The 16,613-nt window shown below is 35.7% G+C and overlaps 1 protein-coding gene across 11 annotated transcripts; it reads left to right on the top strand.

Annotated features, from left to right (window-relative positions):
* The first annotated feature begins 485 nt into the window (after positions 1-485).
* Positions 486-16,122, top strand: LOC121971372 (DNA mismatch repair protein MLH3-like). Of its 11 annotated transcripts, none has more exons than XM_042522607.1 (25): positions 486-611; positions 835-968; positions 1,115-1,166; positions 1,264-1,311; positions 1,898-2,052; positions 2,128-2,185; positions 2,411-2,468; positions 2,582-2,674; positions 2,756-2,918; positions 2,996-3,011; positions 3,083-3,306; positions 4,495-4,573; positions 4,668-4,724; positions 4,944-6,548; positions 6,698-6,773; positions 6,863-6,992; positions 7,081-7,281; positions 11,918-11,962; positions 12,057-12,110; positions 12,226-12,332; positions 13,031-13,079; positions 13,948-14,007; positions 15,372-15,444; positions 15,624-15,709; positions 15,786-16,122. In XM_042522607.1, the coding sequence occupies exons 2-25, from the start codon at positions 843-845 to the stop codon at positions 15,969-15,971; spliced, it is 3,801 nt and encodes a 1,266-aa protein (XP_042378541.1). In that variant the 5' UTR covers positions 486-611; positions 835-842; the 3' UTR covers positions 15,972-16,122. The 11 variants fall into 11 exon arrangements, 9 of the variants coding, with proteins under 9 accessions (XP_042378541.1, XP_042378543.1, XP_042378539.1 ...); XM_042522609.1 differs by having other exon boundaries at positions 522-722; positions 1,264-1,308; XM_042522605.1 differs by having other exon boundaries at positions 522-722.
* The last annotated feature ends 491 nt before the right edge of the window (positions 16,123-16,613 follow it).

Here is a 16,613-nt window from a genome sequence, read left to right as displayed (position 1 = left end):
ATATATTTTTTGATAAAAATCAAAAGAGTGATTAGTTAGCCTAATGCCCAAAAATAAAGGTACTACCATATTTTTTTTTATCAAAAATATTTTTATTCTAATATTATTATAACCGTCATAGCTATTACAAAATACTACAGCTACTATAGTTGTTGCAATGTGTCTAATAAAGTTTTTTTTTCCAACTTAATAAATATTACTTAAACTTAAAATCATCTTAAACAATGTAATAGTCACTTAATAGCGGCTATAATTATAAAAAATAATTAATTGATATTATAATGTTGTTTTTTAGAACAGGGGTATGATTTTGATTTTTAAAAAGTAAAAGAGTATTTTTTTAACGATTTTCATAATCAGAGAATCTTTTAAATTTTAAGGTATTTATTTTGCATATAAAAAACAAAACTAGTTTCCTTTGGCGGGTTAACGGATTCTGTCAAGTTATGACTTATCCGACAAGGAACCCCGCGTTATCGACTCGGAACTGGCACGAGTTGACTCGGACTCTTCGAGTATCCCATCGGATCCAACGTCACTGGTGCACTTCGTAGTCACCGTTGCGAGGATTCCCGCTTTTCTTCTCAGCGACCATCGGCCGGCGACGACAGGTGTTTCTTCCTTCTCTTCGTCCTCCGATTTGATCCAGTGAATTATTTGGAAAGCTTTCGTGGCATTCTTCTCGGCTTCTCCCTCGCACATCGTTCCACACGCTTTTCTTGGTGAACGTCATATGGTTTCTAGGGTTCTCATGACTCCCATAAGATACTCGATTGTATTTGTTAGCGTCGATATTTATTGATTGATAGGTTTGATTATCTTTTCTTCCTACAGCTTGTTCAATGAACCCAGTAAAGCGTTTGCCGAGGAGTGTTCATGGTCCCCTGAGATCTAGCGTACTTATGTTTGACTTGCCGAGAGTGGTGGAAGAATTGGTGAACAATAGTCTAGATGCTGGTGCCGCTAAGGTGTGGCCATAGTTTCAATTTCTTACAATTTCTGTTTGTTCAGATCATGGCACGGCGACTAATTCACTGTTGTCCTTGTTCATTCTCTTACGCGATATATGTGGTTTATTACTTTACTGTTGCCTCTAATTTACTTCTACTTCCAGGTCTCTGTTTTTGTAAATGTGAGAACATGTTATATCAAAGTAGAAGATGATGGTGCGTGAATTTACTTCTTTCATCATTTTTCTTTTTAAATTTCATCTTTTAGAAATACTCGCTGAAAAGGTATGTGTAACCTTTTCTCTGATTCCAGGTCGTGGTATTTCGAGAGATGAACTGGTCATCTTGGGAGAAAAACGTGGTCTGAAATTCTCTCTCTCTCTCTCTCTCTCATCTTATGGGCTGATGAAAGTGCACGTTTTTAGTGAAATTAGAGTTCTATCTGTATACCGGTATTGGATACCATTTGGAATTTTATTGAATAGGGTGTGAATTGAATCTGACCAAAATTTGTTGAGCTGGATGAAAATGTTTTAATATATTTCTTATATGTCATGCTTCTTTAGCTCATTGGTTATACTTTTTTAGCACTATAAGCAATAACTTTTAGCTTTCACCTGTGGTACAACATTCCTTTTGCGTGGCAGCATCCTTCCATTGAACAATAGGATAAATGGAATTCATGTTTTTATTACTTTTCTCAGTTATAAGAGTGCCAAATTAGATTTATATTACATATGTCCAATTGAATTTGATGGTTCTTGAACATAGCTTCATTTTGACCAGTTGCCTCCTCGATTGCTATAATTCTCATTCCTTTAATGTGCCAGCTCAATTCTCTATTTAAACCTCTCTCACATGAATCACTTTAGACTGTAGAATGTAGAGGACTTATTAGCTCGATATTTTGACTGCTAAGATAAAGAAGTCTTATGGTGTGTCAACAGCAACTTCAAAGTCTGCTCTCTTGGATGACATAAAAGTTGGTAGTCATGGATTAGGTTCTGAAGGAGACATGATGATCTCACTTTCAGATATTTCAATAGTTGAAATTCGAACACAGGCACGAGGCAAGCCCAATGCATATTGCAAGATTATAAAGGTACTGATTTTGCTTGATTATTGGTTAGATAGAATTGGACTTAAATTTCTTCAATAAATTATTTTAAATTGCCAGGGATCAAGGTGTTTATTTCTTGGAATTGATGATCAGAGAGAAGATGTTGGCACAACAGGTAGTTTCCTTCTTGAAGTTTCCTTCCCCTGAGAGATCCTTCTAGACCCCTTATGATGGTGATGATTATCTTTCTAGATTATCTGAATCAGAATTATCAAGTTTGTGCTATCTGTTGTAAATTTTAAGACTCAATTTATCTAATGAAATACTGAATTCTAATTAATCCAGCACAAGTACCCCAGTCCTAAAATGGTGCCTTATGGCTCTCTCTCATCTCCTGCAGTTGTTGTTCGAGATTTATTTTACAACCAACCTGTTAGGAGAAGATACATGCAATCTAGGTTGCTTTCTTTGAACTTGTGCACCTTGTCTTGTAAGTTTATATGCTTGCACTGTTGGCTACGTGTTAGACAAAATTTTAATTGGGAATCTATCTTTTGTTTCATTCATCAAGCACACAAAAAGTGATTCATTGTGTGAAGAAAGTTATTGTACGAGCTGCTTTAGTCCACCCACAAGTTTCTTTCAAACTGATTGATATTGACAGGTGCATCTTTTTACCAATAACTTACTGCATATTTGTATATTTCTATCCAGTTAAATGTTCTTCTTGTGGATTATGATGCAGAGAAGATGAGCTACTTAACACAGTGCCTGCCTCATCTCCTCTGCCTTTGGTTTCTAGTATGTTTGGCGATGTATCTTGTTCACTTCGCGAAGTGGGTTTCTCTGATGATATACTTATGCTTACTGGATATATTTCTCGACCGAGCGAAGTTTTCTCTACGAAGGTTCATACTTAACTTAAGAAAAACAACATTGTATATCTGATGTATATTTGTTAATAACAGACATTGCACTTTTTCAGGCTCTCCAGTATCTATGTATCCTTTTTTCCTCTTTGGTTCTAGTTAAACTCTTGACAACTTGGCATTGTCTTCTTAATTCTATTCAGATGTGAACTTGAGGTTTGTCAGCAAGGGTCCAATTCATAATTTGCTCAATAATCTGGCATCAACAGTTATGTGTTCTTCAGCTCTTCATTCTGTTGATCATCTTCTGCAAGGCAGAAAGAAACGAAAAATACAAGCTAATCCTGCATTTATACTTAACCTACACTGCCCTTTTTCTCTCTACGGTATTCATTTTGAACCATCAAAGACAATTGTTGAATTCAAGGTGCTAGCTCTTTTACACGTTCTTAATATTTCTTGTGCAAATGTTCAATTTTTTTCTTTAACATCTTTGACTTTTTTCTGCAACAATGAAAACCTCCATGTATTGTTCATTTCTAAGTTCTACAAATTTCTAACATCATACCTGTGAGTCACTTCACTTTGGCTTCTATATGATCAACTTTACATGTATCAACACACTCAATGACCCAACATCAACAAGCAATATTAGTCCCAACATGTGGTTGGCCATTGAGATTTTTTCCCTCTAGTGAAATTTATGCAAGGCTATATCACTGTTTATATCTAGATATCTTGAACCACTTCTGATGATATTTTTTAGAGTTTTTTTGGTCTCTGTATATATCCTAGACCTTCAACTAATCAATTCAGCTTGTTTAACTATATAATCTATGATCATCTTTGAAATTCCTATACTCTCTTAATTTATTTTATCCTATTTTATTTTCTAGTTGATCTAATTGCTCCTGGTGATAATATATTTTAACACCATCTAAAAAAGCAGTCTAGGTGACCACATGTTCTGCAAAGGATCGTATCACATAAAGCACATGCGGTCCCCATGTGGTTGACTTGAATATGCAGCACTAGATGGTCTATGCAGCCCATGTATATGCACACACAAAAAACTGAAAACTAGGTTCGTTCGTAGTTTCAGGCCTGTTTATTTTGTTTGTCCAAGTTGAGAGAGCTCTTGAGTCATTGCAATTCCATTTTGACATTTTTTTCTTTCTTAGACCTTGAAAGGACATCTCTTATGAAACATCCCTACTTTTCTTGTGTGACCTTAAACATTAGTTATAGGTGTTGACTTTTTAAATGTTGTTTTGAAGGATGATATTTCATAAGATACACAGTTAAGGAAAAATTTATAATTACTTTACTTGGATGCGTTTGACTAAGTCTTTATTCATTTTTCTGAAATGTTACATCATGGAATAGTCTAGTGAAGATTTATCTCTTTATAATAGATCATCAATTTGTGCTATTTTTTCTTTTTCTTGAACTAGTGATGGGTCTGAACCCTTTATAGACCTGCTTGCTAATGCTTTCTGAAGTAGAATTTCTTTTGCATTTGACTTGGAATAATTTGGTTTAGGTAATATTTACTTTTTCAGTCAATAGATGCAATTTTTGGAAGGTGTAGTTACATCTTGCTGTTTCTTTTTAGGACTGGGAAAAAATCTTAACATTCTTTGAGGAAGCTGCTAGACATTCTTGGCAGCAACATTTGGCACCTCCTCAGCAAGGTGCTACTCTTAGACATGCACTTGCAAATTTAAGGAACATGATGTTTTGTTCTTAATCACATGCGTCTATTGCTCATCTGTTGTTTGTCTACAGGAAATTCTTTTCCCCAGCAAAATCACAGACCTAGAAAATGTGAAGCACAAGATGAAGGTGAATACAGTGTTTCTTGATAAACAAATTTTTATTTCCAATGGCTGGATGTGTGCTCGATTAGTTTAAGGCTGTATTGTGCCATTTTTTTTCCTTGAGTTTTTTTCTCCTTTTTTTTTTTTTTTGCAAAATTTTCTTTAGTGGTTGACATGTTAAAATTCACATAGTTGAAGTTTGGAGTAAGTTCTTTCAATTGTTTCCACTGGATATTGTTTTCAGAAACTTCCATTAGAGATACTATGAAGGGTGTTAGCTTCATGAAGAAGAGAAGCAGTTGCCAGATACAACAGAACTCTCCCCAGACACAAATGACAATCCCACTAGGTTTTAATTCAGAAGATACCGATGTTTCTCAAGATCATGGAAGGTCAAAGAATGATCTCAATAATTTTTTTAGGAATTCTGAATCATGTCAATTTGAAATTGATAAGGTCAAGGAGTCAAGTCCTCTCCAAATTTTCAAGGAAAGTGCAGAAAATTTGCTTGATTCAACATACCATAACATCACTTGCATGGACATTGATTCTTATAAGGGCTTTAGCAATTGTTTGTTGCAAAATAATGTTATTTCAGATCCCGTACCTCAGTTTGTAGATGAGCATGATGTGCTAAATTCTTGTTCTAAGTACATGTGTTCTAAAGAAGTAGGAAACTCGAGTGAGGCGGCAGCTTCTGATGCTACTTCACCTAAGTTTCAGGATGCCAAAATAAAATATCAACAAGTTGAGTTTTCACCTCCCTTTTGTTCTTTGCTCAGCAAATCAGGCACTAAATCTACTAATGGCTACTCTTTAATGAAAAATATGAACTATGGCTCGCCATACTACTCGAGGCATAGCGAATCGAATTGCAGTATTGATTGGTCAAGAAGTGACTTGTCTTGTGACGATATAGATCTCATGATTTCTGGATATAACATTAAGCATTTAAACTACAGAAGTACATTTCCTTGTGAAATAGTTGATGTCTCTATTCCTTCTTTTCCAACAGTTAGAAAATGCCAGACAATTAGGCATCCTTATGTCTCATCTAATGATTTGATCAGCCCTTATTCCTTTGGTCATGATTGCTTAAGCAGTTCCCAGGGGTTTGATATTGGTCTAGGAGAGTGGGCAATTAGTCCCCATTATGAAATTCCTGGCTTATGTGTCTGGCCTACAAGATCAACTGTGGAGGAATTTGGTCCTAAAAATAGGAGCCCTTCGGAAAGCAAATTGATGCCTTTTGAAGGTTATGAAAATTGGCCTTGTCAGAAATCAGAATGCAAAGATGAATGTCTGAGTCCAACTCAGGATAGTTCAACTGTTCTTTTTCCACGCGAAAGATGCATGGCAACCAAACTGGACTGGAATTTCTCACCAAGTCCCATGAGTAAAACACACAGTTTTCAACTTGCGGATGATATGGACTCGGAAAATGTTTGCTCATTTCCTACAGTAACTAAGTTGGACTGGAATCACTCTCAAAATCCGTTGAGAAAAACATATAGTTTTTGCCCTAAAGATGATATGGTATTTGACAATATTTGCTTATCTGGTAAGGTAAATGATGATATTAGCTGCTTTTCAATAGGAACTTTGGATTGCAATTACATGGAGGATAAGCCCAAATGGGATGCTGTGCAAAAGGATACTGTGAAGGTAGGAAACTTGCAGGATGCGCAAGAATTTCAAAGTAAACGTTTACCTTTGAATTACATGGAAAGATCAAGAAGTCAGTCAGCTCCTCCTTTTTACAGAGGCAAGTGCAAGTTCTCTGTCCTTGGTTGTCCAACTACCGTAGCTGCAAAGAAATCTAGTTCTCCATTCTCCAAAAAATCAATTGGTATGACAGTTATTTTTTAAAACTATTTTCTTCTTTGCTTAAGCCTGTTTTGGTGCTGCTGGCATTCATGGATTATAGATGCGCTTTTCATTTATTTCTGAATTATAGTAGTTTGTTTTTATATCTGGCAAATACTACATGTTCACCAGGTGATTTGTCACACCCTTATGCATCTCAGCCGTTCCTGCAGCCTTTCGCCTCTGAGGATTGCCTGCAAGATTCCATGTAACTTCCTTGTTAATAGTTTTCCTTTGATTGTTTGCCACTTGAATGGTCTTTTATTAATTTCATTTTTTATTATTTTCCTTAATTAGAGAACCCAGTAGTGAAAAGATAAAAATCTATGATGTAAGATACCCCTGCCCAGACAATGCAATCAATGATATACAAGAAGATTCAACATCTGTGTTGGTTAAATGGCGTCCTGGAGTTTACCAGACTAAGGTTTAATATCCCTGATTTGTCAAGTTGAGTTGATTTATGATGCAATCGACTTGTGATGAATGAACAATCTTTTCTTCATTTTTCTTAGGATGGTGGCAGTTCACAGAAATCTTTCCAACAGGCTGATGATATACTTGACATTTCTTCTGGTCTCCTACATTTCACTGGTGACTCATTAGTTCCTGAATTAATTGATAAAAATTGCCTGCATGATGCTAGGGTTCTCCTTCAGTTGGACAATAAATATATTCCAGTGATGGCTAGTGGAAATTTGATGGTCATTGATCAGGTATCAACTTTTCCTTTTGTGAAGATGTGGTGAAAATGATTGCTTAACATTGTTAATGTTGCAAATGGATTATTGTTTAGATATTTCAGAAGAATCATCTTTCTTTCTACCATCTGTGGTGAATGTTTTACTTATTCACACCGAACATTAACAACCATTTAGTGTCTTTTATTTCTTACCACTGGTCAAATCTTGATGTTCATTCTCTTGCTAGCTTACTTACTGGATATTGGATGCATAGTGATTCAGGTGCTTTGAGAGAGTAAACTTTTTATGTGCTTCAAGTAGCTTGCTTGTGCTTTTCGGATAAGACATCTAATATGCAATTCTCTGTTGTACAGGCGCAGGTTAAATTATGGTTGAGTAATGCAATTTGATTTGCAGGATTGGTCCTGTTATACCAAATGATGTTAACTTGGTGTTTTTCTACACTTAGATATATATATTTTATTTGAACATAGCAATATTTGGGTTTATTGACAATCTTGAATTTGAATTAGAGATATTTGGGTTGGTTATAATTTGAGAGAATCTGACCCAAACGTGACAAGTCATATGGATTATGCCATCCACTAGGGAGTATTATTAGAAGACAATCAGAAATTAAGGAGATATGTATTTGTATTGGAATTATGGGCAACTTCCATGTACCCCCCTTGGAGCTTCAAGCATTCCATGTATCCCATATCCCAAATCTCCACTTTGGTCTAGTCACTTCACTAAGCTCATGTGGCAAATTTAAATCTATAAAATGGTAAGGAAAAAAAAATCTGTTCAATCCATTTGAGATTTTGAAAGTGGTATCATGCAGGTTTTTTATTTTCCCTCATTTCATTAACATAATTGCCATGCCCTGGTTGTTAAGGATCACTGGTCCAGCTAGAGGGGATGGGGAGTGAAGAGATGTTGCACAATTTTCTCCCAAATGCACAAGCTCAATTCAAATCGTTAGACACAAGTGCGTGCATGTGATGATATCAAGATGATAAATAATATGCAGCAGAATAAAGTAAAATAGACACAATATTGGAATAATTAATATAAAGTGGTTCAAAGACTTGCTCTTACATCCACAACTGTTGTTGCGTCTGATGCTGACACCCTCTATCCACCATTGTGTTCTTTAACTGAAGCAATGGAGGAAGCCTCTAAAAATGAGGGATGAAATCTCACGAGCTAGCTAAAGAGTTCTACAGGAGGATGAAACCTCGCCAAGGAATCAAGGATGAAAACTCACGAGTTAGAAACCTCATTTGGTATCTTTGAGACTTTAAATTTTGCTTCCAAAGCTTCCTTATGATCTTTTGGCACTTCAGTATTGACGGAGAGTAGCTAGAAATAATTTTGTGCAAGTTCTGACACCAAAAGAACCGCAAAAATTTGATTTAAATTCAGCTTCAACAATCATATCCTGTCTACTTAATTTGATCTACCAAATCTTAGGTCAGCCTAACTTTGGTTTTCAAATTGTTGGTGCAAGCATTTCAAATCTTATATTGACCTATAAAAATCTTAGATCACCTCAGCTAATCTAGGTAGTTGACCTAATTACATTATGTAATTTAGCTGCGTAGACTGCTGTGTAAGCTGACCTAGTAGTTCCCTTGGGTTAACCTTACCCTAGTTTGACTTAGCAAAACCTTGTTCAAGCAGTGTTCTAAAAATCGGCTTAGGCGGCCACCTAAGCACTAGGCGCCAACCAACCGCACCGAAAACATGCTAGTCGATTGGCCTTTGCGCCTAGGTTGGATTAGGCGGCCCTAGGCTCTGATTAATCGGTCGAATCATTAGTTTTCATGATTTTTTTTTCGTTTGAGGTTTTAAATTTAAAGTCTAATTAAAAAAAAACTGAAATGTAACTTTTTTTTTATAAGCCTTAAACTTTAGTTCAACAAGGAAATCGATTTGTTGGCCTGCCCTAGTAGTTAGTACCAAACTTCATCTTCATCGTATCGAGTAACCAGAGCCGGAGAAATTAGAACGAATGAAGAAGTCCATATTTATGAGAAATCAGAGAGTTAAAAGGTTGGAGAAATCGATTTGAAGAAAAATTTGTTGTCGGATCTTTCCTAGCGACTTGGACGCGATTGAATTGAAGGTTGGTCAAAATCTCATCCATTGGAAACGCCATTTTATCAGACAACTCCGAAGAAACTCTAGAGTGAGAGAACTTCGCGAGGATGATTTTGCATCCGAAGAAGAAGATCATAATGATAATATTGAGTTGTGTCTGATGAAAAACAAGTTGTTGAAAATTATGGAGAAGTAGAACAAATTTGTGATATTTTATTAGATGTGTAATTTTATACTCATTTTAAATTTGATGTTATTGTGTTGGAGTTATAGAATGTGATTTATTATGTAATTTATGTTGATACTGTGGAATCCGCCTAACGGCACCTAGTCCCCACTTAAGCGGCCTAGGCGCTAGTATGGCGCCTAACGAATTTTAGAACCTTGTGTTCAAGTTACTTCCTTCTAGGTAATTACAAACCCTAGTCAACCAAATAGAAGGTGTTGGTCGACCAATTTCTAAACAAATGCTCGCATTCTTAGAAAGCACCATTAAGGTCGACCTAACAAAGACCCTAGATCGACCTACCTTCATCTTCTAGGGTAGGCATCTGATAAAGACTATCTAAGACCTAAGTTGGCTAACATTTGAGCACTAGGATCAAAGGTTGTAGCTAACCATCTCTACCTATAAGTTAAATCAAATCATCACAATATTTCTAGCCGAAACAAACCCAAAATATTACAATGATCAATATTGTGGGTCTTCAGTGCATCTCTAAACTTGATCATCCTTGAGGTTAAAGCTCTACACGGCTCCATCCTTAATCATGTAAGTCCATCAACCAAGCTTGCTTCACCATCTCCGAGATCAATATGATTAGACGTGCACACTCGTAGGAGATCATCAAATGTAAACACCTAACTGAAAGTGTTTAACAAACATCAAAACTTTGTGATTAATTCTAATCACAAGGGAGGAATGAGTTCCCCATCACTATTGATTAAGGGGTAGGACCAAGGAATGAAGTATCGTTCCGTGCTGCCCGGCACGAATGGTTTTTTCCGTTTCGTCGGGGAGGCAAAATCGGCACATCCCCGGCGATGGTCTCAAGCAGCAAGGATGCGTTGCCGGAAGCTTCCGGTGTCGTCGGAGTCGTCATGGGGCGCCTGAAGAGTCGCGGGCGTCGGAGGCATCGCAAGGCGACGTTTCTGGTGCCATCGGAGGTGCCGCGGCCGCCGGAGGCGTCCGCAGGGCATTGTAGGCGTGTGGCGTTGGTGTCAAGTTTAGGTTTAGGTACTTTGCAAAATTAATATTCCTATTTAAATAATCAAACAATTCCTACTTTAAGTGTGATATTTGAAAGAGATTTTCATTAAACCTAATTAAATTATCCCAATAAAATATAAAAAAAATATTTTAAATTTTAAAAAATAATAATAAATTTTATTAAATAATATTCTGAAATTGTTTTTTATGTTTTAAATTTTATTTAAAAATTCTAAAAAAATTTAAAAATTTCTAGTTTTTTTTTTAAATAATTTTTTATAAAAATTTTAATAAATCAAATTTATATTCTTCTTCTTTTAATTATTTTATATTTATTTACTATTTTAATTTTTAATTTATATTTTATTTTTTTACTATTTTACATATATATTATTTAAATTATTAAATAAATAAATGGTTAATTTATATAATTATATATAAAATAGTATTTTGTTTTAATTTATATAATTATGATTATTTAATCTAGACATTGGAGAATTATGAAGGTTACCTAAGCAAAATATTAGAAGAACCCTTTTAGTATTAGTAATGTATCAATTTTAATTCGAGTTATTGATAGATCAATTTTCTTTAAAAAAACTATATTTAATTATTTTTTTTAACAATATTGAGTTGTTTAATAATGGAGAACTTATATAAAATCAATATATAACTTATTTTTAAATTATACACAATAAATATATTTATCTAATAATTTCTATATATATATATATATATATACCGAAACTGTATCGGCACAACACGATATGATATTGAAATTGTATCGTTCCGGTCTGGAACCGAAACATTGGCACGGGTCGATATTTTAAACCTTGGGTAGGACTGACTTGGAGAGCATTGATTGAAGAGGGTTACTGCATACTGCTAAACTCTAAAGGGTAAATATGATTATCTTTAAATTATTTCCTACTTTAACTACTACAAACAGTAACTCTGTCTTAACAAAACTGTTGACTTGTGTGTGTGTGTGTGTGTGTAATGTATTTGTGACAAGTCTGTGCCTGCAGGTTTTCTGTCACTGGTCAAGTATTAGCCACTTTTGTACTCAGCTTTCTATGGTTGATAATATAAGCTACGAGAGTGAGACTTAATGGAAGAGAAAAATATGAATAATTAGCCATAGCCGTTCTGCCTTGCCCTAATTTTGCCGTCATCTTGTTCTCCAACATATTTGTATCTTTTATTTTTTATATTTTAACTGATACAAGATGGTATAATACCCAATATCAAATATGTACAACGTGCAGTTGAAGTGATAGTGTACTCACTCTTTGTTTAAGGAGGTCTTGTGAGTCTGTATTCATTTATCTGGAATGTTTTACTTGTTATCAGCATGCAGCAGATGAACGGATTCGTTTAGAAGAACTGCGTCGAAAAGTAAGTTGCATACCGCACTGAAGTGCTGAGCATTTTCAAATTATGTAAACAGATACATTATGTTGTTCCTCAAACTTATGATTATGGGTGATAGGTTCTGTCTGGTGAAGGCAGAGAAATTACTTACCTAGATTCGGAGGAGGAGTTGGTGAGTTGGTATTTGTCTTATTGCTAAACTCTCTCCTTTTTCTTGAGGTTCTTTGATTAACTTTTTTTGTTAGTTAATAACTTCTTTGTTTTTTTTTTTCACTGGTAACTATTAGGTTCTTCCTGAGATGGGGTTTCAGCTGTTGCATAAGTATGCTGAGAAGATAAAGGCATGGGGTTGGATTTTTAATAGTCAAAGTCAGTTGCCTGAGTTATTCCAGAAGTAGGACCTTATTTATGTTATTTCCTTATCTTTCTGTATAAAAGCATTTTGTTCTGTTTGTTTTGCATGAAATGTCTGTTTGTACAAAAATATTAAAAGAGGTAATATTTCCCCCTTCTTTGAGGCTCTATTCAGCTGATGATTGGCGGACGAGGGAGGGATCGTAGACTAGCATAAAGGGGTCATTGAAGTGAGCAAAGGGGTGCTCGACGATGCACACAGACTCATGAACAAGGGTGGATGTTGGAGTGAATGCTCTTCTATGAGGGTGGAGGTCTTGCAGACCGAAGGGGAGCTCATCAATGACAGTGGAAGGCTTGTGGACAAGGGTGGTAGGTAGAGGGGTAGGCTCTTGGACGAGGGTGGAGGGCTTGCAAATGGTGGGGATAAACTGCCAATAGAACTCGATTGCAAGTTCCCAACAATTTAGTTCGAAAATGAAAAGATGCAAATTAAGGGATGACAGTGAAATTGCTCCTATGGTTTAATGAGCAAGAGCCATTCAAGAATTATATGGACTCACAGTTTCCCTACATCTGATCTTTCTTCATACTTGTTTTGTGTAATTTTGTTGCAACAGTGAATTACATATTCTCATTGTAACTATATCATGTTTTTAATAGCATTTTTATCTATCGACCAAGTTTGGTGTCATATATATATATATATGGACTAAATAACACCCTTTTTTTTTTCAGGAACCTGAACCATTTTAAAAGAAACCAAGGTGGTGTTACTCTTGTTGCCGTGAGTAGCCTTGCTCTTTTAGTGCAAACAAATCAAATATATAATTCCAAGTAATTACATGTATAATTATGCATTCCTTCTACACATGCATGGCTTGTTTCTTCTCATGTATACCTTGATATCAATGGTTTTCATGTAATGATACATCAATTATTAGTGAATTTGTTCTTGTTTGTAACAAATTATTGATGCTAAATTGTTCTTTTAATATTAGCAGTCTTCGAGTTACGCCAGTTGATATGCATTTTGATATTTAACTTCGTCTGTCTGTCTTATTTAGTGTTGAATTAGAGTTAGCCAAACCACAGGGAAGTGTTGCATTTCTGTGGATATGATGCCCAGATACTTCTTGCCTATGATTTTGCCCTCTATCTTCATATGAGATTTATGGTGTCTCCACTCTATACAAACATCAAAATAGATGAAATGAAGACTGCAAGATGTGGGAAGGTCTTTTTAGTCTCTGGTCTTTGTTGTGTTCTGGGAGTTCACCTCTGTTGGAGCAAATGATGAGCTTTGACATTAGATTCTTTCCTCCTAGAAATCACAATAGAATCTCAATCTTAGTAATCATGTTGAAAATCTTTATTATTCTCAGGTGTAACAAACTTTTGGTTAGCTTAGATCTCAATACTCAAGTGGAAGTTTGAGTATTGATTGACAAGATCATGTAGCTTTGCTGAAAATTAGTCTTTTAGAACTTTCCAATGCCACCTTTAGTTGGTTTTATGTTTTGTCTTGATTATTATGAATCCTTTTGAGTCAAATTTTTTTCTTCATTACACTTTTCATAAGATTGGTATGCTACCTTTAACTGACTATGTCCATTCTCTCCCAAATAATTGCACATTCTCAAATTGTCATGCAGGTGCCTTGTATCTTAGGTATTAATTTGACCATCAAGGATCTTCTTGAGTATATCGAGCAGGTATTATTGATTCTTTTTCTAGAACTTCGTTTTATTCCAAGTTGGATTCATCACACTTTTCTGAGGTACTTTTTTATGTTTATTCTCATTACTCTTGCTAATCAGAATGAAATTGTCTTGTATGGTATGTTATTTGGGTCCATAATCAACTGAAGCAGTTCTTCCTCCTGACTTATTCTCGTCTTTCTCCCATCAATGCAAGTTAACCTTCACAACCGCCCCCACGGGCTGGATCAGCTGGTTAGGCGCCTGCAGCTTGCCAATGAAGTCATGGGGTCGAAGGTCGCCAGTTGCACTTGGGGATAAAACCCTGGTCTGCTGCGCCAAAAATTCCTTCGACCCCCAGTCACCTATCCTGCCCAGCATTAACCGTGATTTACTCCCTCTGGAATCTTGTGGGGCCGGGGCCAGGGCCAGGGGGCTGCTAGGGTGGCGGTTCCACCTTTTTTGCCAAAGTTAACCTTCACAACCAAATTCTTAAACAAGTAACCATTACCTTGTAGTTAACTGCACTAATTTTGCTACTTGAGAGAGTTGGTAGCCTTCTGTGAATGAATCAGAAAGATATATCAATCATAATCAAAATGATGTTTCTGTCAAATTCTATTTGCAATTGGAAATCAAAGAAGTCATTTCCACGGACCATGGCTAAACTACCTGTCATTGAGTCACTGAGGAGCTACCAGTGAATTGTATTGGACAGGGATTAATGTCTCCATGCCATGTATATATAAACCATTTGCCGATATAATCGGAGTCTTACTACCAAGACAAGCCCAGGTCAATTGGTTGATGATTGGATGGACCTGTCTTCCCCTGTTTTTGGAGTATTTACTAGAACCTGATTCCATGATGTTGAGGTTTGATTTACCTATGTTGAAAAGGAGAGGAAAATGGTCACAAAATTGCCTTGCCCTATACAAGTCATTTTACATTTTTTGGCACCTTCCCTCCTTCCTATTCTCTTGCTAACTTTTCATCCAAGTAACTCCTGCCTAAGAATAGTTTGGTAAAACATATAAATATGCTCCATCTAGATCATTAACGTACAGCTTTATGTTATGGAATTGTATATATCTATAATCTCTTTCTTTAACAAACAGTTTACATAGGTTCGACAAATTATCAACAAATAGGAGAATTGTTAAGTTTGTTACTTTTAATATAACATTATCCTTGATATCCTAGAGTGCCAAATGTTTTGTGGTTGAATTGTCGCACTCAGTATTACAATAAAGATTGATATTCGAATTCTCACATACATAGAAGGCTGCCACCAAATTTACTCTTTTTGTTTTTTGTTTCCCATGCGAAAGTATTATTGGTAGTCCAATATTTTTTTTTTCCAATGTTTATATTACCAGCTTGTCGAGACTGATGGATCATCAAGTCTTCCACCTTCTGTTCTTCGGATTCTTAATTCCAAAGCTTGCAGAGGTATGCTTGTTTCTCTCTTTCCTTAGTTTGAAGGTTAGAATCTGATATTCTTTGATTCAACTTTCAAAAATAGATTCTCGCATAGTACTGCTGCATATTTTTTGGATGTGGTTATCCACAAAGGCATTTTTATTGGCATTGTTCCCAGTCTCAGTTTCCTGACTGAGTTTTTTCTCTAGGCGCAATCATGTTTGGTGATTCTTTGTTACCCTCGGAGTGTTCTTTAATTGTGGAAGAACTGAAAGCAACATCCCTATGTTTTCAGGTAAACTAATGACTTGTATGATTTACTTGGAAGGTTTTCGTTTTGTTCTCTTCTAATTGATTGAATAATCTTTCAGTGTGCTCATGGAAGGCCAACCATGGCCCCTCTTCTGAACATCTCGGCGCTTCATGAGCAGTTGGAGAAGCTTAAATTCAACAATGGGGGCGCAAATGAGGCATGGCATGGACTCCGCCATCATCCCCGTAGCATTCATCATGCGCAAATGCTTCTAGACTCCAGTAATAGGTTTTGCAGTGGATGATAAGTTTGCCTACTAGTGTTCGAGTTATCTTCGATATATTGTCGAGAAACACCATTTTTCAATGTTACGATTCACAATAATGATCCTTGAGCTTTTTCGATGTAAGAACCACTCATTTGCAATTGCTAACAATGATATATGTTAGTCTCAACTAGCGGGGTAAACGAGTCGAATCTCAATCAAATAATATAAAAATATCTATATTTGAGTTTGACCTTGAAAAATATATGTGATATTGGCATTTGATTTGAAGTTTAAAAATACAAATAATTTTTGCTCGAGTTCGATTTGAAATAAAATTTGAACTCGAGTTTAATTTGAACCATTCTAACGTTAATTTGAGTATAATCAAATTATGGAATATATTCGAGTTCGGCTATAATTTAATAATTTTGAATTTTTTTTGAGCTGGTTCGATAATATGTTTGATTCGATTACACTCTTACTCTCAACTAATTTACTAGCTTCAATATGCAAAGCCTGATTCATTGATTGACGGATGCTACTAGAGGTCTCAATCAGGTCGGGCTATCACCAGCTTGGCTTAACATGATTTGTGTCATGCTCGACATCACCCAAATTCAATTGTGACCAACGTCTAATCGGACGAGCTGGGTCTAACATGACCTGAGTCTAATCGGG

This window comes from Zingiber officinale, chromosome 4A (assembly GCF_018446385.1).
Source record: "Zingiber officinale cultivar Zhangliang chromosome 4A, Zo_v1.1, whole genome shotgun sequence".
NCBI lineage: Eukaryota > Viridiplantae > Streptophyta > Magnoliopsida > Zingiberales > Zingiberaceae > Zingiber > Zingiber officinale.
The sequence above is the reverse complement of the archived record's forward strand: the minus strand, read 5'-3'. Positions and strand labels throughout refer to the sequence as shown.